Source organism: Dermacentor albipictus, chromosome 3 (genome assembly GCF_038994185.2).
Source record: "Dermacentor albipictus isolate Rhodes 1998 colony chromosome 3, USDA_Dalb.pri_finalv2, whole genome shotgun sequence".
NCBI classification, from domain to species: domain Eukaryota; kingdom Metazoa; phylum Arthropoda; class Arachnida; order Ixodida; family Ixodidae; genus Dermacentor; species Dermacentor albipictus.
In genome coordinates, this window is record NC_091823.1 from 75,800,630 (window position 1) to 75,827,582 (window position 26,953).

General features: G+C 50.3%; 2 protein-coding genes across 7 annotated transcripts in view; one reads left to right on the plus strand and one right to left on the minus strand.

Annotated features, from left to right (window-relative positions):
- Positions 1-1,069: 1,069 nt before the first annotated feature.
- RpL5 (ribosomal protein L5) lies at positions 1,070-2,167 on the minus strand. The gene has a single exon (XM_065430037.2). It carries the CDS (start codon positions 2,023-2,025, stop codon positions 1,129-1,131), a length of 897 nt encoding a protein of 298 aa, XP_065286109.1. The 5' UTR covers positions 2,026-2,167; the 3' UTR covers positions 1,070-1,128.
- A 400-nt stretch (positions 2,168-2,567) lies between these two features.
- Sbf (SET domain binding factor) overlaps positions 2,568-26,953 on the plus strand; it is a 158,201-nt gene continuing 133,815 nt past the window's right edge. For all 6 annotated transcript variants that reach the window (XM_070535622.1, XM_070535620.1, XM_070535621.1 and 3 more), the window contains exon 1: positions 2,568-2,724. In XM_070535622.1, coding sequence (XP_070391723.1) covers positions 2,670-2,724 — 55 coding nt within the window. In that variant the 5' untranslated portion in view covers positions 2,568-2,669. The remainder of the gene's footprint in view (positions 2,725-26,953) is intronic.

Here is a 26,953-nt window from a genome sequence, read left to right on the forward strand (position 1 = left end):
CAACTAGCATCAATAAGAGCCAAGTATTTAGGTCACCCCACTTATACCAGTGCATCCTACTTGCACACAGCTGCTCAGGGGAAATGTAGTGTGTGCACGCAACACTTATGCCAGCAGCAGATGGCAGAATGCCGCCCTCATTTTGCTGCAGAGCCAAATAAGCACAGAGCAAGAATGCATTCACTTTCTTCCTTGTCGCCTTGCATCCAAGCTAACAGTGTGTCACATCTCTTCGCAAGTGCATCTCCAAATGAAACAGGAAATATGCTGAATCAACGCAGTTCCCTGCAGTGCCTTAGCTTATGAAGTGTACCAAAACTGTCTAATGCAACAGCTAGAACACCAATGCAACTTTGCTTGTGGTTAGTAGACATTAAACTTTCTAGCTGCTAATTTCAAGTAGTTCTTAGTCTCTGCTTGAAACTCTGGTCATGTTTCCAATGGCAATTTTGTTAGCATTCCAAGGAATCGGTAACACAAGTGACGGGATGCACAAATTTTTGCTGTTGTACATCAATGATCCTATTAGCCAGTTTTCAATGAATGGGAAGAACATTAAATTAACAGCATTATTTCAAGGCATGTTTCAATATCAGCAAACAGTTGAACAGTGCACAAAATCTTTGCAGGGGGGCATTAGTGGAAGCAACTTCCCAAGCACAGTGCAACTGCACCTAGTTTTGATCAATCAGTAGGGCTGCATGTGTAACGGTTTAGGGTATATTTTTTGGTATCGGCGTTCTCCTATACTGCCTGCACAAAAGTACCTTAATGTTCCTCCCATGTCCAGGCTACACAGCAACATATGGTAGGGATATGCTCTAGTTTTTAATAGCATAGGCGCCTAATGTAACACCGATCGCTGAGCATTTCCTTATATTGTTGTAGCAGTATATCACGCATGGAATCAATGCTGTGCAGTAGTTGGAATACAAGAGTAACCTCATGCCTTAGAAGGAACACCGCGCCTGTAAAAACAACAACAAAAACGCCCGTACTCGCTACAAGCATTAGTCTCTACGTATACGTACAAAGTACGAGTAAGGAGACAAATGACAGGAAACGCATATCTGTACCGCAGTGGCAACGAGTACCGCTTTATTCCGCTCACGGCGCGCCGTTGGTTCTTCAGTCGGCGTCGCCTGCCTCGAGCTTCTTGATGTAGGAGGCCTTCTTCTGGGCAATCCTGTTGCGACGCTCGGACAGGGTCATCTTGGCACGGTTCCACCGCTTCTTCACGATGTTGGGGCGCGGAGCCTTGGGCTTGTGCGTCGGGTCGGCGCGGATGGCAGCGTGGGCCTTCTTGTAGATTTCTTCGATCTCGTCGGCAGTCACTCCAATCTTGTTGTACCGCGAGAACTGCCGCTTGTAGGCTTCTTCGTCCTCTTCTAGCAGTACCTTCATGTATTCGGCCACGTGCTGTCCGTAGATGTGTCGGCGGTGAACCTCGGCGTTGAACTCCTTGGTCTCGTTGTCGAAGCCCGGGAACCGCTTGTTGCTGTGCGGGATGTCCATGCCGCCGTCCACGGCGCCCTTTAGGCAGCCGAAGATCCGTGCGCCAGTCGTCGTGCGTGCCAGACCAACATCAAGGTAGCAACGGAACGCGCCGGGCTGCCCGTCCTCGCTCTCGACGCAGTAGTCTTCGCCGGTGGCCTCCTCGCAGCCCTTGTAGATCTCGTCGAGCTTGAACTTCTGCAGCATGCGCCGTGCCAGCAGGAGGCCCGTGCAGTACGCGGCGGCATAGTTGGTTAGGCCTAGCTTGACGCCGTACTGCGGCAGCTCGTGAGCGTAAGCTGCGCACACGATCACGTCACCCTCGATGCGAGCGTACGCGACCTGGCAGATGATGTCGCGGTTTGTAATCCGAACAATCATGCGGTACTTCGGTGAATTGTACTTGTTCTTGTCCTGTACAACCAGCCTGCGGCGGGCATAGTAGTCAGTCTTACCCTCTCGCCTACGCTTGAACTTGACTTGAAACCTCTTAAAGTAGGCCTTGTTCTTCACGACTTTAACGAACCCCATGGTTCTAGGGGAAGTTGCGCCACAAGAGTTACTTGTGGTCTTACCTGGCAAGTAGAGTAATCAGCGCACGGGTTAAACGGCAACACGTGGCTTTTGCGCCCTGACTGGTCGACATGAACGGAGAAAGAGAAAGGAACCGTCGAGCCGCTAAGACGTGCCATGTCCAACTTCATTTTTCAAGGTGGCGCTACCAAAGTACTAATAAAATAAATGCTTAATACAAAATATTTAAGCTCTAAAATAAAATAAATAATACATCAGCATTATTCATTTGATACGCACATATTGGTAAATGTGTTGACAACGTTTTAGTTTTAAAATAATTAAGTGTTGTTTTGCAGTGACATCTGTTGCAGATGTTGCTTTATTATTTTGAAACATATAATTAATTTTGTCTATTAGCAACTTTAATCACTTCTTTTATAAAGTAAAGAAGTTTTATTGCATTAAGAGCTTGATAGTATTTTAGAACTACATCAACTTGAAACAGGAAATGGACCAGTCTGGGCGCGTTTCACAACTTCCTGCACGCGGTCGCAGCGCATGCGCTGTAGTTTTCTCCAGTGATCCCGGTGGGAAGATGGAGCCTGTGTGTTGGTTGTCATTGTCACCCCGATGGATTTCGGATTCTATCTGAACGTAGGATGTCCCGGCTGGCGGACTATTTTGTGGTAGTCGGATTCGATCATGAAAAGGAGCGTGAGTACCAATTTTCCAGACATTCCTTTGGCACCGTGCTAAGTGTTCGCGCTACATGCGATGATTCAGGCAGCGGCCTGCTTTGCTCGCAGCCCAGCGAGCGACGGGCATGCCGCAACTGCTCCGTTGGCTTGGCGCACTTTCGTTTCGTACCGACGCTCTCGCCAAACGGACTTTCTCTTCGTATCGCATAAGCTCGAAACGTTCTAGTAAACACGACACCGTAAATTTGTGACGTTCTCTGCGATGTGGTGGAGTTTGCGTTTCCTGTGTGGCTTTCGCCGGACGGCTTGCTCTAAACCACCGTAGCAATGGGCTTGCCCCTCATGAGCTCCGGATTGTGGCACGCAGCACCCAAACACCGCGCGCGCGCTGTCTGAAGGGCGTGTCGACAGAGGGTGGTCTGGCTTTTGTTTTTCGCGCCCTCAAAATATCTACTCCAGACGGGGCGACTAGAATCAGAAACTGGGCCCAGACTTATGGTCGGCCGCCACACCTCTTGTTGCACTGGTAGACTGACTACGCGTGCACAGGGGCACAGGGCGTGCTCTTGGCGTGAACCCGGCGTTTCTGCGGAGTCGCGCTACCGGTACTTTGCCGGCGAAATGTCCCCGGGGCGAATAAGAACCATCCGGTATCGTTCCTTTCGACCGACCTTCAAAGGGAGGTGCGGTCTATCGCAGCCACGATCCGGACGTGTCTGAGAGAGAAGGACGTTTCAGAAGAGCATTAATTCGAGTGTCGATTCGCTCTCCTGTTGAAATTCACTCACGCGCACGCAGCAGCGGTAACCTGTACCTCCGAGTCTTTGCATTTTGAGACCATTGTTAAAGCGCGCTGGCTATCTGTCTGGCTTTATTGCGATTTTCCTGCTGCAAAGGCGCAGGCGGACCTCTTTGCGGTCGGTTCTTCGGCGTATTTCTGGCTTTTCTTGTCGCCTCGCTGGCCGGCCAAGCTTATTCATTTCTTTCATTCTGTATATATTTTCACGCGCTGCGAACTCGCTCGCCTCACGTCATCACCCCTTCGGTGCACGTTGGTCGGCCCCAGTAGCAGACGACTCGGTCTCCCGGATCTACGCTGTTGTTGCTGTGAAAATATTTTGCTTGCATTTTATCGAAAGCATTGTTTTGGTTATTGTTTTAGGTCAAGCTGTTCGTGCTGACGGAAAGCCTCTGGCGAGCCTCGAGGCTGTAACGTCTTCGAGCTGACATGTGTGCGTGTTAGAAACCCGTGAACTGGGGATGATACCTCGGGAAATGTCAAGTTGTCAGCTGGCTGTCTTGTAGATAGCGGGTGCAAAAATATTTTTTGTCGCTTCACGCTGTTTCATGTTTCCCCAAGATAGCAATGGTTGTGGGTTCGGGGGCCATAGTCTTGTCTAGCTGACTCTTGGTCAAGTGGCCGTTTGAAGTAGATAAGCAGGGTTTGGAGTTTTCATTTCGGTCGCGTTCGGTTGTTGCTACCATGCTAAAAGTTGTGGGCAGTTGCTGTCAGCATTTTTTTGTTTTGTTTTGTTTTGTTCCGCGGTGGCCCAACGTTCGAGCGCCAGCGCAACACCAGGCACTTTTGTGCGATCATTTTCCTGATTTTGTATTAGCCGTAACTACATGTGTTAGTACCGTTTGAGATATTTCATTCGCGCATTGGGCGCACGTTAAAGGAACCCCAGATTGTCAGAATTAGCCCGGAGGCCCCCCCCCCCCCCCCCCCTCCCTTCGTTGTCCGTCATAAAACACTGTGCAGTTTCTGGCCGTTAAGCTCCACAACTTCAAAATTCCATACTAAGAACTTTAGGGGACGTCAATAGATACGCCATTAACACGCCATTGAAGGATTCCTCCTAGGCTGAAAGCAGTCGTGAGTAATGTGGTGTAGCGTGTGTGTGTGTTCGCTTCGTCCGTGAAATCAGCGTACACAAGGCTCGAATTAGACGTCCAGCGCTTTCAAGAATGGTGACCGTCGACCATCAACAACACCACGGAGGCGAAGTGAACGAAGTACGCTTACTGACTTTTGTTTTCTAATAGGAACGACTGTATTATTATTATTTTTTTTTACAAGTTGGTGCTTTCGCCGCCTTCACCCTGTTCCGTACTTTGAAAATAATGACGGCCATTTATTGATGTCCAGAAGTTGTGCAAACCAGTGCAAAATGTCGATACCGACAAGTGCCGAATTCTATTCTTTTTCTTCGTCTGTCAGGCGCCTGAGTCATATGCCTGAGCACGGAACCATCGTTTAGAAACACACAATGCTTTATCCCGCCCTTGCATCAGACGCAATGGGCTTGTTTACTGGAAGTATGGATACCAGCTGTACTTAACAGCCATCAGCGCACCGAAGAACAAGAATGTACATTGAGATACGCGGTTCAGCGAGCACTAATTTATGCAATTCTACTTTATATGTAAACGTCTTCATCTGTGTTTAGCAAGACGTACGGGATTTCTTGCGGTTCTCGTCACCAGAGCAAATGCTTTCTGACCTATTCGATCAGGGGAGCACCTTAACGTGTGCCGAACAGTCTTATTTGAAGCTCTACTGCGGGTGTGACACGTTATTCTGGATTTTTTTCTTCTCTTACTTCAAAGTTCGTACCCACGTAAACTTCCCGCTGTTCGCAGGCATGTTCTGTCGTGGAAACTGTGGGGGATTTCTTTAAAATCGAAGTAGCGCGAAAAGTCAATGCCTACAAATGCCGCTTTTCTTCTTTTTTTTCTTTGAGGGCAGGCAGGTGGCGACAGTTAAAGCTTTGTGGTTGCAGGCAAGTATACATACATGCTGAGCCCTCTATCTTGCGCACAATATGGGATCCGTGGAAGTTTCGTAGTTTCTTCGCTTTACTTATTCAATTAATTTAGATTATTGGTAAAGCATTATTTCAACCATGGAAGATGGAAATTTCCTTTCCCCATGCTTTTAACGCCCCATTTTCATTCATATGGTCAAACGAGGTCTGTCACTAGCAGAAAAATGAACGCCAAATTTCCCCCTTTTTTGAATTTCGCGTCGTAACTTTTGCGCAGGTACGTCATTGTGTGATGTCAGATGTTTAACACTGCATATTCTGCTATTTGGGCTGCTTTGACGCCGGAAAAGCTCTCGAAACTTGTCATGTAGAGTCCTTCCTTTTTTCTTTCTTTTTTCTTTTTTTGTAAAATACATTGTAGTGCTTCTTTATATCATGGCCTCTGATATCGCAGGTTCTCCGAGCCTACGCTGATCAGCAATTAAATGGAACCGAGTTGACGTTATCAAAATTTATGACATCATAGGTAGCTGGTGCGGGACCTTCGTGTCGGCCTCTTCTCGAGTCTTTCTCTGGCTTACCAAGGCCTCCCTGCATTAACGGTAGCGTGGTCGCCAGTGTCTTACCACGTACGGGGCAGAAACTTGGAGGCTTACGAAAAGGGTTCTACTTAAATTGAGGACGACGCAACGAGCTATGGAAAGAAGAATGATAGGTGTAACCTTAAGGGATACGAATAGAGCAGATTGGGTGAGGGAACAAACGCGAGTTAATGACATCGTAGTTGAAATCAAGAAAGAGAAATGGGCATGGACAGGACATGTAATGAGGAGGGAAGATAACCGATGGTCATTAAGGGTTACGGACTGGATTCCAAGGGAAGGGAAGCGTAACAGGGGACGGCAGAAGGTTAGGTGGGCGGATGAGATTGAAGTTTGCAGGGACAACATGGCCACAATTAGTACATGACCGGGGTAGTTGGAGAAATATTGGAGAGGCATTTGCCCTGCAGTGGGTGTAACCAGGCTGACGATGATGATGATGGTCATATTGTATTACACGATCCTAATTGATAAAACAAATTAACGCTGTTTGTTAGTGTTCCTTTAAATTGTAGACTAAAGTGTGTAGACCTCGAATAAGTATTCTTTCAAGACCCTGTTTGCATTTATTTGGCGGAAATGGGTCGTCCGCTTGCGGGGAAAATTTAGGGCAATGCGTTACTTTCTTCATTACTATATTATTATTATTATTATTATTATTATTATTATTATTATTATTATCATCATCATCTTGCGAACAAACTACCGAGCTGCGCCAGCTAGCGCCAAGAACACTAACTTCAAATGAGATTACGAAATTTTGCGGGATGTTCGTGTTCAATGGCAATCAGACAGCCATACGTTCGCTAGCATTTAGCCCTAGAAACCAAGCTAAAGCAATCCTATATTCGCCCTTGGCGTCTTTGGACTGCGGGTGTGTTTGGCGTCGCATTGTAACTTGGTGCCGGGAAACGGAAATCCTTTGATCATCAGTGCATCACGAATAATTTGTGTAAGTCTTACGCGTTTGCCTAGTATGCGGACCAGCTAAAGATTATTTGAACTGGCGTTTTTTTTTATCACTTTTGGGAAAAAAAGCCGTACTCTCAGCTGTATGTATAAGTTGCATAGTCTGTCGTCATACATCTTAAGGCTCATTTTCTACGCCCTATTCGTATGTCTGCGTCGATTAATGGCTAACACGATGCGTGTAACATTTAAAACAAATTTCGCACGTGCCCGTGAAACCTAACCTCTTGACTAGAAGCGTCCAATGGCAACCGTAATCGTCACTCAACTTTGAGCTCCGGGTACTCTATATTCTACACAACCGCACTATACAAAATCAGGCTTTTCGCATAGTGGCCCAATAGCGGTCGTAGAAGGACCGAGAATATGCGAACGAGAGAAATTGTCTTCGTGGCCATAAATGCTCACGACGCGGCTTCCGTAGATCCGAGTCAGAAATTTTTAGGAAACCATTGTTTGGCATTCAGAATATCGGTCGCCGTTTTACACTGACTTTATGCGGCAGGCCTAATAACCGAGCTTGTGCTAAATATTGGTCGGCGACGCTGATTGGAAAGTCACTGAAAACTTCTTGCCTTTTATTCTTCTGATAAATGTCAGAGTTTTCATTAATTCTTGGGCAATACGGGCAAACATGCAGTGACCAACAAAGCAACTTCGGATTTATTCCGTGGTACTCTGCTATGCCAACTGTATGCCACCAAGAACATAAAGAAAAGAGTGAGGGCATTATGTCGCTGTATGTTGATGGGTGTTGTTCATGGTTGTCACAGTTCATTTTTCTTGTTCATTGTGCACGAATACGTCTAATTCACTTACTTTATAAACTTGCCTCCATGATAGACGAGATGTCGATGAAAAAGTTGTGGAATATGTTGAAACATCCGGATTTAAAGCAACCTATTGTTTGCATTATCCAGTAAGTGAGGTAATTAATCTTAGCTAATTAAACTTAAATATTAGTTGCTAGCGCACAACGAAAAGGAAGTTCTTGACTAACATAAACGAAAAGCCTATCAACGTACAATGGGTGCTGTTTACGTAAATACCTTGGTTTTTCTTTTCTTAGCCACATTCAGTTGGCACGGCCGGTATGTAACTTAATACTGGCTTCCGAGGAACGTTTTCTTTCTCGGGCATGTGTATGAATTTTTTTCCCTTAAATTTAGTGAACGTTCCTCCACCTTTCGGACTTCCGCATGCAGAACTAATTCGCCGTAACTTAATAGAGTTCTGCAAAGTCAAATACATTTTTCTTTCTCGAATTGTCTGGTATTTCACTCATGTCGAGCGTCACCTAGCATGCTCACCCACAACGAAAAATTCCTGCTCCAAACCTGCTCCATGGTGCCAAATTTGCTGCTTCCAGAGCTGCTCCGAAACTCCCTTGGCTGCTTCCGTCCCTGCATACTGTTTTTTTTTTTTTTTCCCGTTTGAACCCGGTTTCTCGCGCAGATAAAGGTTATAAAAACTTGATACATCGACTTCACGTTTCCTCCTGGAATGCGATGCCATACTTATTTATCGATAAACATCGAACACGATCCGAGCAGACGGCGTCAAAATCTACCACGTCTCGCGGAAGCTCGGGCGAAACTCTGAGAATGCATCGCCACGCATTTTTTTTTTTTCGTTTGTGTCTGGTGCAGCTCTGAAGTACACCTATGAAGTCTAGGTTGCGCGCGTAGACCGCGCAGAAATTTTTTTTTTCACCTGGCACATCTGTGAATTTTCACCTCGGCTTTAGCTCCTCAGTATGCCTCCTTTCTCTCTCTTTTGCCCCTTCTTTATAAGTAAAAATGCCGTACGAAAACGAATTAATTCTAATGAGAACTCATAACTCTATTGAACGTGAAACATCAGTTCAGATCTGCGAAGAAAAGTGAGGTTGAGAGATAAGATTCCTTTATTGCGTCTACGAGAAGTACAAAAAAAAAAAAAAAAGTGGAAGGCTCAGTGGCCTCGCAGGCCCGTTGGATTAGGGCCCGGAGACCTCGGGAGGGCATCGTGTCACAGCTCTGGTGCGGAGGGGGTGCAGGAGGAATTGAGTCATTCACCAGGCCGGGATGTCCGAGCTTCACGATGTCCGGGTACGAGTTTGCCGGCCACTCCTCCAGGGTCGCAGGTCTGCTTTGCCCGTGAGATAGGCCATTTCAGCAAACTCTAGCGTTGAGAAGGAGCGCCCAGCTATTTGTGCGAATAGACACGGACGTATAAAGGTCAAACTAAAGTAATGTTTAACAGTCTCGGAAGAGAACAGCAGTTTACGATAGGTAGCGAGGCACCGCAAGTGGTAAGGGAATACATCTACTTAGGGCAGGTAGTGACCGCGGATCCGGATCATGAGACTGAAATAATCAGAAGAATAAGAATGGGCTGGGGTGCATTTGGCAGGCATTCTCAGATCATGAACAGCAGGTTGCCATTATCCCTCAAAATAAAAGTGTATAACAGCTGTGTCTTACCATTACTCGCCTACGGGGCAGAAACCTGGAGGCTTACGAAAAGGGTTCTACTCAAATTGAGGACGACGCAACGAGCTATGGAAAGAAGAGGGATGGGTGTAACGTTAAGGGATAAGAAAAGATCAGATTGTGTGAGGGAACAAACGCGAGTTAATGACATCTTAGTTGAAATCAAGAAAAAGAAATTGGCATGGGCAGCACATGTAATGAGGAGGAAAGATAACCGATGGTCTTTAAGGGTTAGGGACTGGTTTCCAAGGGAAGGGAAGCGTAGCAGGGGGCGGCAGAAAGGTGGGCGGATGAGATTAAGAAGTTTGCAGGGACAACATGGCCACAATTAGCACATGACCGGGGTAGTTGGAGAAGTGTGGGAGAAACGTTTGCCCTGCACTGTACGTAGCCAGACTGATGATGATGATGATGATGACGACGACACGTACGCGCTTGCAGGTGCACAAAAGCTCGCGCCCGCGCGCCCTACGTATGCCGAACCACGCGAGGAATGCCTGTTAGAACCTCGCGCCAGCGCGACCCCACTTGGCCAACCGTTTTCGCCTCGGTAGACGTCGTTTCGTAATTTTGTTAGGCAGCCAGTGCACCGATATTTGTCTGGAGAAGATATCTGTGCTCGCACCGCGCTTGGATTCGTGCGATCTGTCCCGCATCATCTGCAAGTGCGTATAGGCGCGTGTGCGCTAGCTTTCGCGCGCCGACAAGCATACGTGTAGTTTGACCTTAAGAGTGAAAAAAAAATTAGCTTCTTGGGTTTTAACGTGCCGATACGGCAGTGTGATTATGAGGTACGACGTAGTGAGGCACTCCGGGTTCATTTTGACCACCTGCGGTTTCTTTAACGTGCACCCAGTGCACGGCACACGAGCGTGTTTGCACTCCGCCCTCGTCAGAGTGCGGCCGCCGCTTCCGGGATTCGATCCCGCGACCTCAAACTCTGCAGCGCTACGCCATAGCCACTGGCCTGTGGCGGCGGTTAAATATGAGAGTTGGGGCAGGGCCTGATCGACATCCCGGCAGAGGATCGAGAGGGGAGACAGGGTATTTCGTCGCGTGTTGAGAAGAGGCCAGGGTTGGTTTGGCAAGGAGGTATAAATGATGTTCCCTCTTGTGGCTGGAGGACACCGGGTCGGGCTAAGACGTGGCAAAACAGCATTGAGGACGGTTTCGACACCAAGAGCCTGAATATTAGGTGTTAGGGCGGAGGTGGGGAGTGACTGGATAGGCGATGGAAGGTGGAAGGCAAGTTGAGTCGACATCATCTCGTAATCCCCGTGGCAGTTCCTCATTGGGCTCTTCGTGTACAAAAGTCATTTACTCGCTGGGCAGGTGAAAACACCGCGATGCCCGATGTCATCGCTGCTACGGCTGGAGTACGAATTTTAGAAAATCAGATTTATTTATTTATTTATTTATTTATTTATTTATTTATTTATTTATTTATTTATTTATTTTGTCCAACGAATGCATAAGTTCTTCTCAAACCAATTGACTTACCAGACTTTCATCACTTGTTTTACTACAGGCACCCGCCATTTAGTGCCTTAAAAGACCCTCACAGTTCTGTCGATGTGGCAGGGCCATGTAGTCCTGATAGTGACGCAGGCACTTAGCGCAGACGGTGACACACGCCGAAGCGGTTGTACCTACAAGGGTGAATTTCATCCAAATGACCCTACACCTAAAGCAGGTTTATGATGAACTTGATACCCAGCCGGACTGGTACCCCATTTTGGTGAGGTGCCTATCCTTACAACCCTTCTAAAGTGACACCACATTTCTACCCACAGTATGAACGATGCCGTTTCTCTGAGTGACTGTCAGTGTGCTCTCCATTCTCTGACTATGCACAACTTGTGAATATCGGGTTGTTGCTACTGTAATAAATACCATGAAAGAAAAAAAAAAGACACTCGGGAGGTGTTGAACGAGGCGACCGCAAGTTTACGTGTTGCTCTCTCTCTCTCTCATCCCTCGTATTTTCATCTGTCACCTTTAATTGCCTTTAACGCCTTCCCCAGAACCGCGCAGCCAACCGAAGGCTACCCGCCTCTCTGTTGTTGGTTTTTTTTTTCTCTCTCCTTTCGGCTAGCATTGCGATTGATTCTATTTGGGGTAGTTTGTTCACACTTAGTCGCAAAGCACTACGTGACGGGGACAAATACGAGAGGCTCTAAAGCACAGGGCAAGCGCTGTCTTACAGATGGTTTTAAGACAATGCTTGCCCTGCGTTTCTTTTGGCGCCGTCTTCGTCCCAGTCCCGCAGCGTTCGCAACAAAGAACTCTGGCGCTTTTGTTTCTACTGGAGATGCAAGTATATGGCAGTTCAGCTGTCGTGAGAATTGTAGGTACTAGGTAGTATATGCATATGTCCGTTTAAACTTCGTTCTTTTGGCTTCGAACGGCCTTGTGACTTTTGCACATTTATCATCATCAACGAAATATTGCTAGTGACCAAAACGTGACGACCAGGATTTCCATATGCTGCAATCGCTTCCAGCAATTGCAGTACACAAAAGCACGATCTTAGAGATTGGCTTCCGGTATTCCTCCAGAGAGTCGTCGCAGAGTTTGCTATTTGGACACCTATTGCGTTATGAACGCTACACGTGGCAGTGATTATGCATGCGCTTAGAAGCAGGTTATTGCTTGCTTTGTTATCAAAAAAAAGGAAAAAAGTAGTGGTTGAAAATTCTGGAAGATGAAGCGTTAACACTGCAAGAGTGTTTGATGCCACAAGCGTGAATATTGGACAAATCTCGCGTATAGTATGTACATGGATTATTACGCCTATTATACCCAGGGTAGCTGAACGATCCAATCGCCAGAGTTTCCTCTGGCAATTCTTGCAGGAAGATATAGCCGAAGCCACCTAAGCGATAACGTTAATGGTAGATCGGTACAAGCTGTGCTCTAAAACTTTCGTCTTCATGCCAACTTCGTGCGACGATCCCCTTCGGTCCAAACGCCGGCGGCAGCGTCACGCTTGTTGCGTTTGACCCATCCATGGTCATTTGCTTAGTTGGCCGGTTATTGCGGGAGATAACGGTAGTGGTCGGGCGGATATGTTATCTATGATTTTGCTGCTCATTTCAACGGAAATCGGGCAGCCCTGGATGATGCACAACTGCAGCAGTGGTGTGGCGGGGTTCGCACAGATGGATCGCAAGGTGTCACCATCACATGAGTCCGATAATGTGCACCGCATCCGTCCACGTGACTGAATCTGCGGATTCCCGTTACATCTCGCTGTGTAAGGCTTCGTCTTTGACTGCTTTTCTATTCAACCACAAATTAAGTTAGTTCATTTATTTTCTGTTTTTTTTTTCTGTAAATGTGCCAGTTCGCAGACGTAACTTCTGCGGTTACCTGCTGCGGCGGCCTAGTGGCTTTGGCGTTATGCTAAGCCCGAGGGCGCGGGATCGAATCTCGGCCGCGATGTCCGCATTTCGATGGGGGAGAACTAAAAACAAACGCTCGTGTATTGGGTGCACGTTATAGATCCCCAGCTGGTCGAAATTAATCATAATCACATCGAGGTGTTGGCACGTAAAAAAAACCCCGGAATTTAATTTAATGTTTAACCTCTGGGATTCTGCGTGATGTGTGTTAGGTTTAAACACCCTTCTGCATGAAAACTCATGTGAGTACACACCGTAAACTTCTCCGCCCAGCAAGATGTTGCACCTGTGGGGCCAGCGCATTCCCGTACACGTGTTCAAGGTCTTCGAGCCAACTTTAGCCAGTTTAAAAAAAACATGCGGATGCCACGTAAACAGAAGTAATGTTTGCCGTCGCTTGGAGGTATTCAGATTATTTTTTTCAGTCTACGTTACTACATAATTAGTCCGAATTAATTAATAAACTTCTAAAATATTATAATTAGGTGAAAAGTGTCAATGAGAAGGTTGTAGAGCAGTATGAAAAACTCCCGATACAGCTTTTTGTTGCTCAATACGCGCTACATAATTGTTTTCCTAGCGTGAAAGAAGCCCACGAATACACGCAAAGTGCCTCGACGGCCAGTAAATAAACAAATAAATAAATCGATCGATCGATCGATCAATTCAGTTTTATTACATAAAAATGCTTTACAGATAGAGGTACACAGAAGGAGGTCCCATAATAAAAACTGAATTGGGACCTCCTGTTCATGGTTAACATAAAAGTTACATTGGCAAGAAACCGCAGCTGAATCGGCACAATTACAGAAATTATAAATAATGAAATGCAGATATAAGTAAATGAAGATATTAATAGACAGCCATGCATCGGCAGTAAGCAATATCGTGAAACTAGATAAAACTAACGTGGAAGAGGACGAAAAAGGATAAAAAAAGAGATTAAAAAGACTTACGTAACATATTGAAGTACACAAGAATGGCAGGTCTAAAACAAAAATCGGGTTATACAGTACACGGTGTCACATATACATATCACATAACAAAAAAAAAATTCAGTTCATGGCAAAATCGATGGGCTTCCTGGAGTTTTATGACAAATGGTAATGTATTCCATGATGATATGGCTGCAAAGTGAACTGTCTGTTTGCCATAATTAGTGCGTATATTGAACCGAACGAAGTTATTATGCGGCGCGAAACGTGTTGAGTTAGTGTTTGTTAGAGATGATATAGGAATAAGCGACAATGAGATTTTGTCATTTATTAGTTTGAAAAGAAAAGTGACAACGTTGTACTTGACGAGGGCGGCAACGTCCAGAATGTTATTTGCTTGTAGTAACTGTTTAACATATGTGTTTAGAGTATACATACTTCCAAGTACGCCTGTTCTTTCTCAGTTATTCTGATGGAACCCGCGCTTCGACCGTTCTTTTCTTTTTCTTCTTTCACGACAGTTATGCAAGGAAATTTACTGCACAGAAGCCTAATTCAGTGGTCAAAGCATGAATGTGAAGTGAAGCCTCATTTTGGAAATATGTTACTCGCCTCTTAGAGATGCAACCGAGGCCGTATGAGCTTCTGTATAGTAGGACCATTCATTGCAACATCTTCTTAGTGACGCACTCACATATGTTGTGATCGCTATTTTTTTTTTCATGCAGCTAATTATTAGTGACGCAAACACTTTTTGCCAGGTTTGCCGTCCCTGCTTCATCGCGTAATGTATACAGGTCACTCTTCATTTTTCTCCTGCCATAATTAACTCGCTGTTACGTGCACCCAACGAGATGCAATATCTCGTATACCTATGGCTAACGCCATATTGTGTATATACGGTCCACTACTATTCGAGCGAATCGTGCTATTTATAACTGCGCTGCTGCTGCTCGTGACGCGTATGTTGCGGAAACCTGGTTGGTTTGGTGGCCTTGCGCTCTGCAGAAAGTTGTTCGTGCAGTTATCACCCGGCATGACTCACGGCCTGGACAACACGACAGCGCCTCGCTCCCTCGAACGATGTTCTCCTTTCAGAGACACTTGTTCGGCGTGCTCTTCGACAAGGTGTAGCGGCCGCTGTGACGCGCAGTGATTTATTTCGATTCACAAGAGTGCACTTGCGGATAAATCACCTGTCCGAACTCCGGCTAATTGGGTCTGCGGCCGTTTTGGTTTGGCTTGGTTTTCCTCGGCTGATAACCCGTGGTGAGGATCACCGGCCAGCACTCGGATGCCACTATAAGAAAGAAGGGGTTAAAGAGCGGAGACAGAATTGAGATAGTAGAGAAGACGTACCGAAAATAACTATTTAAATATGTACAACAGAGCGACGGTCGCTGTCAAATTCCGCCATCTTGCCTGCTCTTATGTGTTCAGAGAGCTGCTATATACGGCCTCTATGATTGGTTCCAAATGCCGCCATTACAGAATTCGACAGCATTGCACCCTTGTTCCGAAACTTCCGACATTGACAGCTTCTTTTCTTTTTTTCTCCTGTGTGTGTGTCCTTGTCATAAAGCTTAACTCGGCAACCGTTCTTTCTTTCTTTTTTTTTTGCTTATGGCGTCCGTGTCGGCCATTGCGCAATGAAGGCAAACAACCGCGGTCAAATTGAGCGTCTTCGGCGACGGCACATGTAGCGTTCTACGTCACCACGAGGGCACCGTAGGGGCACTCCGCTTACGTGTTCTAGCGTATATCTATATATATATGTGTCCGCTACTCGTTCGGGATAGTAGGGGTGGTGTAGATGTATATAGGAGGCGCCCGGACGGTGCCGGCTCGACGCCGCGTGTGTGGCGATACGGCGGTCACAGTGTCTCCGTAAGCATACAAAGGTCGTATATATGCTTGCGGCGGTGTGTTGCAAAGGTGTACGAGCAGTATAATGGCGAGCGTGCATGCAGACAACGCGAAAAGAGATGCAGAACGAAGTAGCCATGCACCGAAACATAATGTCTATCTAGTATGTACGCGTCGGGAAAGAAAGATTAAGCTCGATGGTGAAGTGACGCAAAGCACCCGTATACGTATACATGCGATTATAGCCGCGTGCCGTTACAATCACCATTACTATATCTCTATTTTTCTTTTTTTGATGAAAAGCGAGTCCATCGCGCATAATGCGGCTGCTAAGCGAGCACCCGTGTCACGTCTACGCTGTCCGATTTCTTTATTACGGTATTCTTATCGCCCTATTGAAAAGCTTAGTGCCGTGCGAGGTCAAATAGTAAAGTGATCGTTATCTGGTAGCGTAGCGACGCGGGCATAGCTTCTATGGCGTATTAATTAATTAATTAATTTATAGACTTCAACATGCTGCTGCCCGGTCGCTTACGTTTATTGTGAGCTGGAACGCAGCCGACAAAAAAGAGAATGCAGGTGACGGCATAGCCTTGATCGAACAAAGAGTCAAAATCACTCCGGCAGTTTATCTCCTCACATCCGCTGCACCCGTCCGCTTCCCGCGAGTTCCGAATAATAAGAAAAAAAGCGGCCACCGAGCCGGAACGGCTGTTGCAGGCTGTAATAGAAATATATACGGTACCCCCCCCCCCCCCCACTCCCCCCTAGCGCGTCTCCTCCTGTCGAACGTTTCGCGTGCCCCCGTGCTGACCGTCGGCGCGCAGGCGTGTTGGGCCAGCGGGTGATTCGCGCTGTGGATTCGATTTGAATCGGGCCCGCCGTACCGCGTTGCGTGTTCTCTTGTCTCTGGCCGCTTCGCGACCGTCGCGGCCGGTGCCGGTAAAAACATCGGGTCCGCTTGTTCGTGCCAAGAATGTCTGCGAAGGAGGAGGAGGAGACTGTCTGTCCCCCTGTCTGGTCCGCTATTGCCACGCATGAGTCAGGACGCTGAATTGAGTTCCGGCCACGTGGACGTGTCTCGCCGTCGTCTCTCTCTCGCTTTTTCTGTCTTGCTCTTCGTTGGCAGAATGAAAATCGCCACGTTCGTATATGTATATATATATTTATATGACACATCTTAAGATCTATATAAGTTGTAGCGTAGACTCACCGCTGGGGCCCAGATAGCTGTGGGCTTCTGATGAGCACGAAGTCGTTGGTTCGATTGCCGTCCCCGGTGTCGGCGTTCGGATGGACGAGAAATGCGAGAAAGTTCGTGTGCTTAGATTTAGGTGCAAATTGGAGAACTTCTGGCGCTAAAAGTTAATCCTGAACCATCCGATGCGGCGTCTTTCACATGCCTCTCCATTTCTGCGATTCAATCGGTCAGTTGGCCATCACTTAGCGTACACAGCTACTTTATATATGTTTTTCGCTGGACAGTAGCCATGTCGTGATCTCATGCAGTCCCAGACTATGAGAAAAATAACAATAAAAGACATTTCTACGAAGACATTGGTGAACTTGTCAGCGAAAAAGGCCTCGTGAAAATGCTCTGCCGTAGCAGACAATACAATACCCTGACACCGAAATAGAATCTTCGAGGCGTGATCTGGCTTCTCGAATACCCGCTGTGGTTGCTTAGTTGCTATGGTGTCGGGCTGCCCAGTACGAGGACGCGGGATCGAATCCCGGCCACGTGCACGGCGGCCGCATTTCGGTGGGAGCGAAATGCGAAAACCACCCGTGTACTTAGATTTAGGTACACGTTAAAGAACCCCAGGTAATCCAAATTTTCGGAGTCCCCCACTACGGCGTGCCTCATAATCAGAAAGTGGTTCTGGCACGTATAACCCCATTATTTAAATTTTGGCTTCTCGAAATTCAGCACACGACACCATATTCAGAGCGCATGCGCACTTTTCCTCCCGGCGCCTTGAAAGTATGTATTTCTCGCCGCTTTCCTGCTGTACTTGAGTATACTAGGCAATATTGACTGTAATTTCGAGGACAGTGCTTTCGTTTAGTCTTCGATTAAATTATGTGTTAAAGTTAGGAGGTATGTCTCCTCACCATTGCCTCCTATTGTAGAATCTTTGTATTCTCGCGCCTCCACCTTTTGATCTCGAGGTCTTCGCGCTTTTGTCACGGTATACAAACACACAGCACGCTTCTCACCACAGTTGCTCTTATGCCTGCAAAGGACTACTACCACCGGCATGCTTTGCGGAAGCGTAGTGAAAGTCGACGTGAAATCAATCTGATTGACTGACGTCATGGTGGCCAGTGACGTCATTCAGGCACATAAAGTACGCGAAAGCATCGCCTTCGAGATTAGTATTCCATTACTCCGGAGGAGCCGCCGCCGTGTGGTGCGCGCAACGTGAACGCCACCTATTGCGCAAAATGAGTGCGTTAACGCCAGTGAAGGCGTTTGACTGTGAAATGTGTGAGACGTGTAATAGTGCCCGGATAACATCGGCCAGACGACACGCGCTTATCTCGTCCTCCGCGTTCCGCGTCTGTCTTCTGTCACGCGCCCTCCGACATCTTCCCGGTCGCACCGCGGTGTCGCACGCTTTCCAGGAGCTGCGACGCGTCCCGCTGGCGGAGATTCCCGCGTTTCGCCGACTCCGCCGGAGAAACAAGGGGTCGTCAGCCGACCGCGTGAGTCACCCACGCGCATTGTTTTACACGAGAGAAGCGCGACTGACATTCTGCGGAAACGAGAGCACAGATGACGCGTCAACTCCCCCTCCCCCCTCCCCCTTCCTCGTTTACGGACCGGTGTAGTAAACGGCATGTTTACAAACGCGTGCGGTGACCGGACCCTTCGCTATAAATACGCAAGCGGAACGCGGAAGTGGCGATGACGTCAGGGTCCGATGTATAGGCTGCGCGCCTTGTTGCCCCCCTCTCGGAGGTTCCGCGCGCTAAACGGCAGTTACGGGTGTTTGGCTCGTTTCTTACAAAGTTCTTTGTCGGGATCATTCACATGCGCCGGCCACACCACGCGACGGAAGAAGAGAGCTGCGGTATTCTAGAGTTCAAGCACCTTGTAGCCGAGTCGGGTCTGTGTGTACCTTTTTATAGCCAAAACAAGAAGGTATTGTTTATCGTCGTCCATTTGTGCCGCCATTACCGTCGGCTGCGCGTAAACTGGAGCATGAGCGCGTAGCAACTGTTAGAACTTTTCGCACGCCTTGGCATCGTGCCGGGCAGATTTTGCTTCGGCGCCATCGATAACCGATGTGGCTTAAAAGCGATAAGTGATCTGTCTTGCTGGCTCCTCCCATGGTGGCTCAGTGTCGTCTACAATATGGTGACAGCGCAGTCTAGCTGTTTCGGGCACGGAGGGAAAGGGCTCAAGTAAGAAGGGATTGAATTCAGTATAGAAAGAAGTAGCTATAAGTGTTAGCGAATAGAGTGAGTGGGGCTTCTGTGTTCCACACCAAGAGACAGGAGCAGTGACGAAGGTCGCAAATTCGCCCGAGCGGAAACTGGCTTCGTGAGATGTGTACACAGATTGAAGATTATACCGCCTGCCTCGCTTCCTATCTCGCTCAGGCACGCTATCACGCAGAGCACCCGTGTATCTTGCTGAGATATATGCTGTACCGCAGAGGAGACGCCTCGTCAAATGTGCGATCTTTTCGTGCAAGCCGCAATTAGCTGCACAGCTTCTCTGTCGAGATGCTTTGTAATCCGTGCTATTGACTGTGGCTCTCTGAAAACAAGTGTTTATTGACTGTGACACCAGCTCTGCCTTGCCAGCGCCCATCTCCTCTTGTGTACTTGCTGTCCTTATTTTTTTTTTCTGGAAGAGGTAATTGCGCTACAAGGGAACAACAAAAATCCCCTGTCGCGCTCTCTGTAATTGCACTCAACTGTACACTGCACTGTGACTCCGCTACATTTAACTGTCTCGCTTTGAACTGCACGTAAATGTTTCTGTCCACCTGAACCATAGATGTACCGAAGTTCTTCGAAGAGTACACGATGATGCCTTTTAGTCTGGGATGCTGCCCTTGGTGTAGGTGGATTGGTGGTATTGTAAGATGGACTGTTAGACCAATAGGTTTAACCCTTTGGCTGTGTTGCCAGCGCCGGATGAACTTCAAAGAGGCTGCCCATGAACGTTTCGTCTTTTTTTGTTGTTGTTGTTTCTTGGCGGTGGTAACGGAAAGATTGCGTTGCTTCTTCCATAATGATGTCTTAGATGATCCCTCCTGTGAATGCTATACGGATAATCTAACGCTACTGGAAAAATTTTTTGGTGGTTCCATAGTGCAATTTTTTATGTATGCATTGGAGGCAATGCTTGTTTAGGTCGTCAATACAAGAAGAATATTTGCTGGGATTCCCCAAACTATTCAAGGGAAAGGCTCTCTCGGTTACAACCCTAACCGGAACTATGGTCAGCAGAAGAGGAACGAGCCATCGGCATTGTGCGTTTTCACTGGATCACGCACGCCTCCGCAGTACTTGGCGAGCGAGCCCTCGACCTCGGCGATCTGACGAGAACGGGCGTGTTCAGTGCGAAGACCATCGGGGCCTACAGGGCCCGTTCTGGCACCAGGCTGACCCGTCGCGCGATAAGAGGGCACCCCCGCCTCTTTGTGCGAAGACATCCCGTTCCGCTGGCGTCCCGACTTGTCGGCCCGTCGAGAGCGCACGGTAGGCGCGCGTGCCTCTTCTCGCGTCGCTTGGGATGGGCCGAAAGGGTCGCGCGACCTTGCCCGCTGCCTAGTGGCACGCGCTATCCCCTTTGCAGCGGCGGGGAAGAGAGCCAGCTGGCGGAGGGGTGGGGAGGGTTGTTTTGGCCCACTTCCTGGCGGTCCAGCACACGCGGACGCCGCGGGGGTGGCTTATGCTTCGCATGCCACGCGAGGGCAGTCCCCCCGTACGTGTCGCCGAATTGCACAGTGGCAGCGGCGGTCGGTGTCGGGAGAGCGGACACTGTATCTATCTCCAGCCCCCCCTCCCGCCTCCTACTGCATGCGGTGGATGCTGCTGTCATGCTGCCCAAGCACGGCCAGAGCCCCGACACCGCTTCGGTGGGCGCGAAAACTATAGAGAGAGAGAACTGGAGTCTGTATAGACATGATAGCCGATGACCGGTGAAGCTCGCTTCGCATGTATAGTTTTCATATGTACCGCAGAGTTCTGTCTGTCTGACATTTCGGCTATGAAAATGCTCGTTCCGCTTGACCGTTGTGACTGCCTGAGAACGCCGAGATCGCGTCCCATGGTACAGAGCCACTGATGGAAATTTGCCAGTGACTGCGACCGCAGCTCCTCGCCGCGCCTCTGCCCCACTATAGAGGCATGCGTTTCAAGCCTTTTGGCCTCGCGAATTCTACAGCTGCTCTGGTATGCAGGAACTTTTTTTTTTTTGCCAGTAAAGCTTGTAGACATCTGCGAGGTATGTCGACGGATAACGGGCGATTCCCGTAACCTGTACACAGTCTGCAGGCTACGTGCAGGTAGCAAGTCTAACTTCTTTAGCTATAGCTCGGTGCTTTTGACGTTACTATTCTAATCGGCTGTTGCCAGTGGCACGTGCCCTATGTGTTGGGCAACAGACATAGTGAAATTCCTCAAGGAGGTAAATTAAAGCAGCCCGTGAATGTTTGCAGTGTTGCAGCCACTGCGCTCACACCACAATGCGACAGTCGCACTGGGAACGCTGCTCTCCCCATTAGCGGCTTCGTCGCATCGAAAGTGGCAAAATATGCGCTGCCCGAACGGGTTTTATCGCAGCGTCTGCCCGTGGCGATAGCTCTTTGCCTGAGCTCTTTTCCTCCAGCGGTCTTCGTCTCAAACTCACTGAACATTTTTCTTTCTTGAAGTGCGGACGCGCAAACATCGGCTCCCGTTTCCTCAAATGTTTTCGGTGGTGCAGTACGCGAAAACGCTTGAACACTGTGCATCATTCGACGCAGTTTGTTGCGGGGATCAAGCCGATACCGGATTTATATCGGTAGGTGCTTTTCTGGAACGTTTATACGACCTTGAACTTTTCGCCACGCCGGGCGGAGCTAACCCTAACGGGTCAACGCCGGTGAGGAGTACGGGCTAGGCCTTGGCCTAACTCCGGGGTGGTGGGGCATCATGCCCGAAGTCGAGATGGTGGAGGGGGTGGCCATCACCCCCGAAGAAGCAAGGTGCCCCGGCTGGACCACGGCAACGGGCAAGACTAAGAAGGCAAGGCAAGACACTTCCAAGTCGACGCCGAGCCCGGTAAAGCAGGGAGGCGGCAGGGGCGGCCGCCGCACGGCAGCCCCGCGGAACGCGCTGAAGAAGCTAGCCGCAGCCTCAAGGCTCCCGAGACTGCCACGGGACCATATTCGAGTCATCGTTAGGCCAAGGGGTGGCCTCGACGTGAAAAAGATAAGCACTATTAGAGCGGCACAGGCGCTGGCTATGGCGGCGGCGCTTTCACCCGACGAGGTTGGCGAAGACATCGTCTGCCCAAATAGCGTGCAAAACATCTACGTCGTCTCAACACCAGAAGAAAGGAACGCGCGTGCTTACGCGATGGTTCAACAGATCCACCTGCGCGAAGGGGTCTTTGAAGTGGCCGCGTACATGGCCGCCTCGGACAATACATGCAAGGGTGTTGTGAGAGGCGTCGACGTCGAGTTCAACGACGCTCAGCTCCGCGCAATGATCGTACACCGGCGGAACCCCACCGCGTTGGAGGTGCGTCGCATCAAGACCACCACTACGGTTATCGTCCTATTCGACGGACTGAGGGTGCCGAACTTTGTCATGTGTGGAGCAGGCATGCTGCCCTGCTCTCTATACAGAAGGCAAGTTGATGTGTGCTACGGTTGTGGGGAACTGGGCCACAGGGCCGATGTATGTCCGACCCCGAGTGTGAAGAAGTGCAGGGGATGCGGAGCCACATCCCCCACTGAAGGCCAACAGTGTGAGGCGAAATGCGGCATATGCGGCGGCCCTCACCCAACGGCTGATCGTAAGTGCGCGCAACGCTTCCAAACGCCGTATGTCGTCAGGCAGAGACGCCGGAGGCGCCGGCGGAAGAAAACAGGTGACGCCAAGAAGGCCGGCAACGCGGCACGCGAGATGAGCCAGGCACTGACGTCAGCGCTACGGAAGAGGAGCTCTTCGAGAGGACGCTCCCGCTCGCGCAGTCTTTCCCGTTCTAGAACGCGCTCCCGCTCACGTGGGCGCTCCGTGCAACGAAGGCGCTCTCAATCTAGGGGCCGCTCCAAGTCCAACGTGCGCATCGCAGGAGGTCCCACCTGGGCCGACAAAGTGAAACAGACGAAGCAGACGGGCCGGACGCAACACGCCGCCGCACAGGAGAGCGAGCGGGCGCATGATCCCAGGATCGCGCAGTTGATGAACGAAAACGCCAGCCTCAAGGAGGAAATCCGGAGAATGAAGGCCGACTTTGAGGCCTTCCGAAACGCCAGCGCCGTTCAAGCGGCTGCGCCAAGGCAAATGTCTACGGAAGAAGGGGCCACAGCAAGAGCGGTCAAGCGCAGAGCCACCTCCTCCCAGGGTACTGTTGAGGACGTGAGCACGGCGGAGGCTGCCATGCAGAGGTCTTTGGACCGCATGCAAAAATCCTTTGCCGAGCTGGTACAGAGTAACCAGGCCCTTCTACTCCGAGTGCAACTGCTTGAGAACGAGCCTGCCAAGCGATGTGACGTACACTACGGCGACGCCGCCAGGCCGGAGGCGGTGTCCAGTGAAATGCTACAAGACAACCAGCAGTCGTGGGCTGACGAGCAAAATGGCATCTCAGCCCAGCTCCGGTCCAACATGCCCAACCATGGCCAGACCGGATAGTAAGCTCATCGTGTGGCAGTGGAACTGCGCCAGCTTTCGGAGGCGCAGGCCTCAACTGGTGCAGTTCATCAAGGCCTGGGAGCCGCAAGAGAGGCCCCACGTCATTTTGCTACAGGAAACGGGAATGGAAACGATTTCCCTCCAGGGGTACCGAGCTGTCTCGTCGTTGGCGGAGAACGGGCTCGGCATCGCGATACTTATTGCAAATAAGTGCGCCTTCCAGGAGCACGATCTCCGTCTTGGCAACACCAAGCTGGAAGCGTTGCTCGTCGAGATCATACCAAACAGTTGGCTCAAGAACAGCGTCTACGTTATCAATGTGTACTGCTCGCCTAGGGACAACCGGCAGACCTTCTACAGCCTAACAACCAAGGCATCGTCCAAGGCGAGGGAGACGCCGCTTGTTCTGGCTGGAGATTTCAACGCGCCGCACGAAGCCTGGGGCTACGTGAGAAGCATTCCCAAAGGCTGCAGACTCCTGCAGGCAGCGACTGACAGCTCCCTAGAACTGATAACCGACCCCCATTACCCCACACGCATGGGAAATTTGGTCTCGAGAGACACCACCCCAGATCTGGCCTTCGTCAAGAACGCGCCGGGAGCAGAGTGGCACAACTTACAAGAGAACCTGGGAAGTGACCACTACATCGTGGAAATCTCCCTACCGGTCAGCGCGGCCCCGCAGAGGTCCTTCGAAATAGTCGACTGGGACGCCTTCCGAAAGAGAAGGAAGGACGACCACGCGAAATACGAGTCGTTTGCGGACCTCGTGGCGCAGCTCAAGAAGGATGTAGCTGCGGTCACCAGGACCGTTGAAACAGACCTCAAGCTCGATCGCATGGACGCTCGATTGGCGCACCTGCTCGAAGCTAAGAATTCCCTCACGGCCAGATGGAAGACGCAGAAGCTGAATCGCAACCTCCGGAGGAGGATTGCGACCCTCAACCGCGAGATCGAATCGCACTGCAAGGAGCTCGGCCAGCGGCAATGGAACGAAGTGTGCGCGTCCGTCGACGGCCAGATGCGTGCGGGAGGCAAGTGGAACCTCCTCAAGCAGTTATTGGACGACACCCAGTCTAAGAGAAACCACACTCTGGCTATCGATAGGCTGGTCCACAAGCTTAACAGCGAAGGCGCATCTATGACCGAAGTGATGGACGAAGTCGCGCGTCGCTACCTCCCCATCGGGCAGTCCGGGCCAGAAGATTACCCGGCCTACGGCGGCAAGGCGGACGAGGAGCTCGACGCCCCCTTCTCCGTCTCGGAAGTCAGAGCGGCCCTTCAAGGCCTCAACGGAAGATCGGCGCCCGGGCCGGATGGAATCTCGAACAGACTCCTTCGAAATTTAGACGAAGGCTCGATCGAACTGCTCACCAAAGAAATAAACAATGTCTGGGAGGCCGGCATCGTACCGGATGCCTGGAAGGAAGCCTCGGTGATCCTAATTCCGAAGCCGGGCAAGACACCAGCCATGGACAGCCTGCGACCCATTTCGCTCACGTCTTGCGTGGGCAAGGTGGCGGAGCATGTCATCCACAACAGAATATCGAGGCATGTCGAGGAACGACACCTCCTCCCGCCGAATATGGTCGGCTTCAGACCCTCCCTGTCCACTCAAGAGGTCATGCTGCTGATCAAGAGGCAGATAGTCGACGTGGTCACGAGAGACGTCCGAGGCATCTTGGCGCTGGACATCGCCAAGGCCTTCGACACGGTCAAGCACAAGCACGTCCTCGACTCTGTGACGAGATTGAACCTCGGCGAACGCTTTCACGCGTTCGTGAGCTCTTTCCTAAGGGATCGCAAGGCCACGATCAAATTGGGCCAGGTCAAGTCGGACGGATACGCGCTGGGAGCCTGCGGCACGCCGCAGGGTGCGGTGTTATCTCCACTGCTTTTCAACATCTCCATGAGAGACCTATCAGTCCGACTCGACCGCATCGGGGCCGTCAATCTCAATCACGCTATCTACGCGGACGACATCACCATCTGGTGCGGCGGTGGGTCGGACGCAGCGGTGGAGCGGGCCCTGCAAGAGGCCTTGCAAGTCACGGAAGAATTCCTCGAGGGCACGGGACTCGTCCTCTCGCCGACTAAGTCGGAACTCTTGCTCTATCGACCCGACAGAAAAGGCCGCAAGTTCGACACGACGCTGGACCAAGTACCGATCGAACTCAGAACGAAGACGGGTCAGCGCATCCAGAGGGTGGATTCTCTCAGAGTGCTCGGACTGGTCCTCAATGCAAAGGGCAACAACGCGCAAACGATCGCGCGCCTGAGTGCGAAGACGGAGAACATGCTTCGACTTGTTTCGCGAGTGACGAGCAGGAGGGGGGGCATCAGCGAAGCCAACCTCATAAGGATCTACCACGCCTTCCTTATGAGCCATATCAACTACGTGGCTTCTGCGCTAAACTGGTCACGTTCGGAGGAGAACAAGATCGACGCACTCATGAGGAAGAGTATCAAACGAGTCCTCGGCATCCCCATGACGACCAGCACGGAGAAGTTGATGCAACTCGGGGTCCACAACACCCTGAGCGAAGTCGTCGAAGCGCAGAAAACGGCACAGATCGTTCGCCTCTCTACCACCAAGGCCGGCCGCCGAATACTCGAGATGGCGGGTCTGGCAGCCATGGCCGAGGAGTCGTGCGCCGTCCCGCTTTGCCAGAGTGAAAGGGAAACCTTTCGAGTCTCCCCCTTCCCGAGGAATGTTCATCCACAACACAACGAGGCCCGGCGCGCAGCCAGAGCCCGAGCACTCATCAAGACTGCCCTGCAAACCCCAGAGCGCTCGTCCTTTGTCGACGCGGCGCGGTATCCCGGATCAAACTCGTACGTGGCCACGGTGGTTGACCCCCAGGGCAAGATCCTGAATGCGGCGTCTATACAACGTTCGACGGCGTCCGTCGCAGAGCAAGTCGCAGTGGCGCTGGCTCTGTGCGAACCCGGGCGCACGCATATCTTCACGGACTCCAGGTCGGCGGCGATGGCCTTTCTCGCCGGCTCTGTCTCGGCCGAGGCTGCGGTGGTGCTGAGGACCCGTAAGACAGGCACGGCCGGTCATGTCATCACTTGGTTCCCGGCTCACATGGGCCGGAACGTCTCCCCCGGCTCGATCAACCCTAATGAGCTGGCCCACGACCAGGCGCGAGGTCTCATCAACCGCGCCAGTCCGAGGAGCCCGGCTTCGCAGGGGATCGACCGAACCACGGACCCGCTGCTTACTTTCCACGAGATCACTACTCATTACCAGCTGGGACGCAGACAGTATCCGGCTCCTCACCCGAAGCTGGGCAGACCCCAGGCCTCGGTGCTGAGAATGCTGCAGACGGGCTCCTTTCCGTCTCGCTCGAGGCTG

Excerpts from the sequence above, each read along its gene's own strand:
- RpL5 (XM_065430037.2), bottom strand. The coding sequence starts at position 2,025 with ATGGGGTTCGTTAAAGTCGTGAAGAACAAGGCCTACTTTAAGAGGTTT.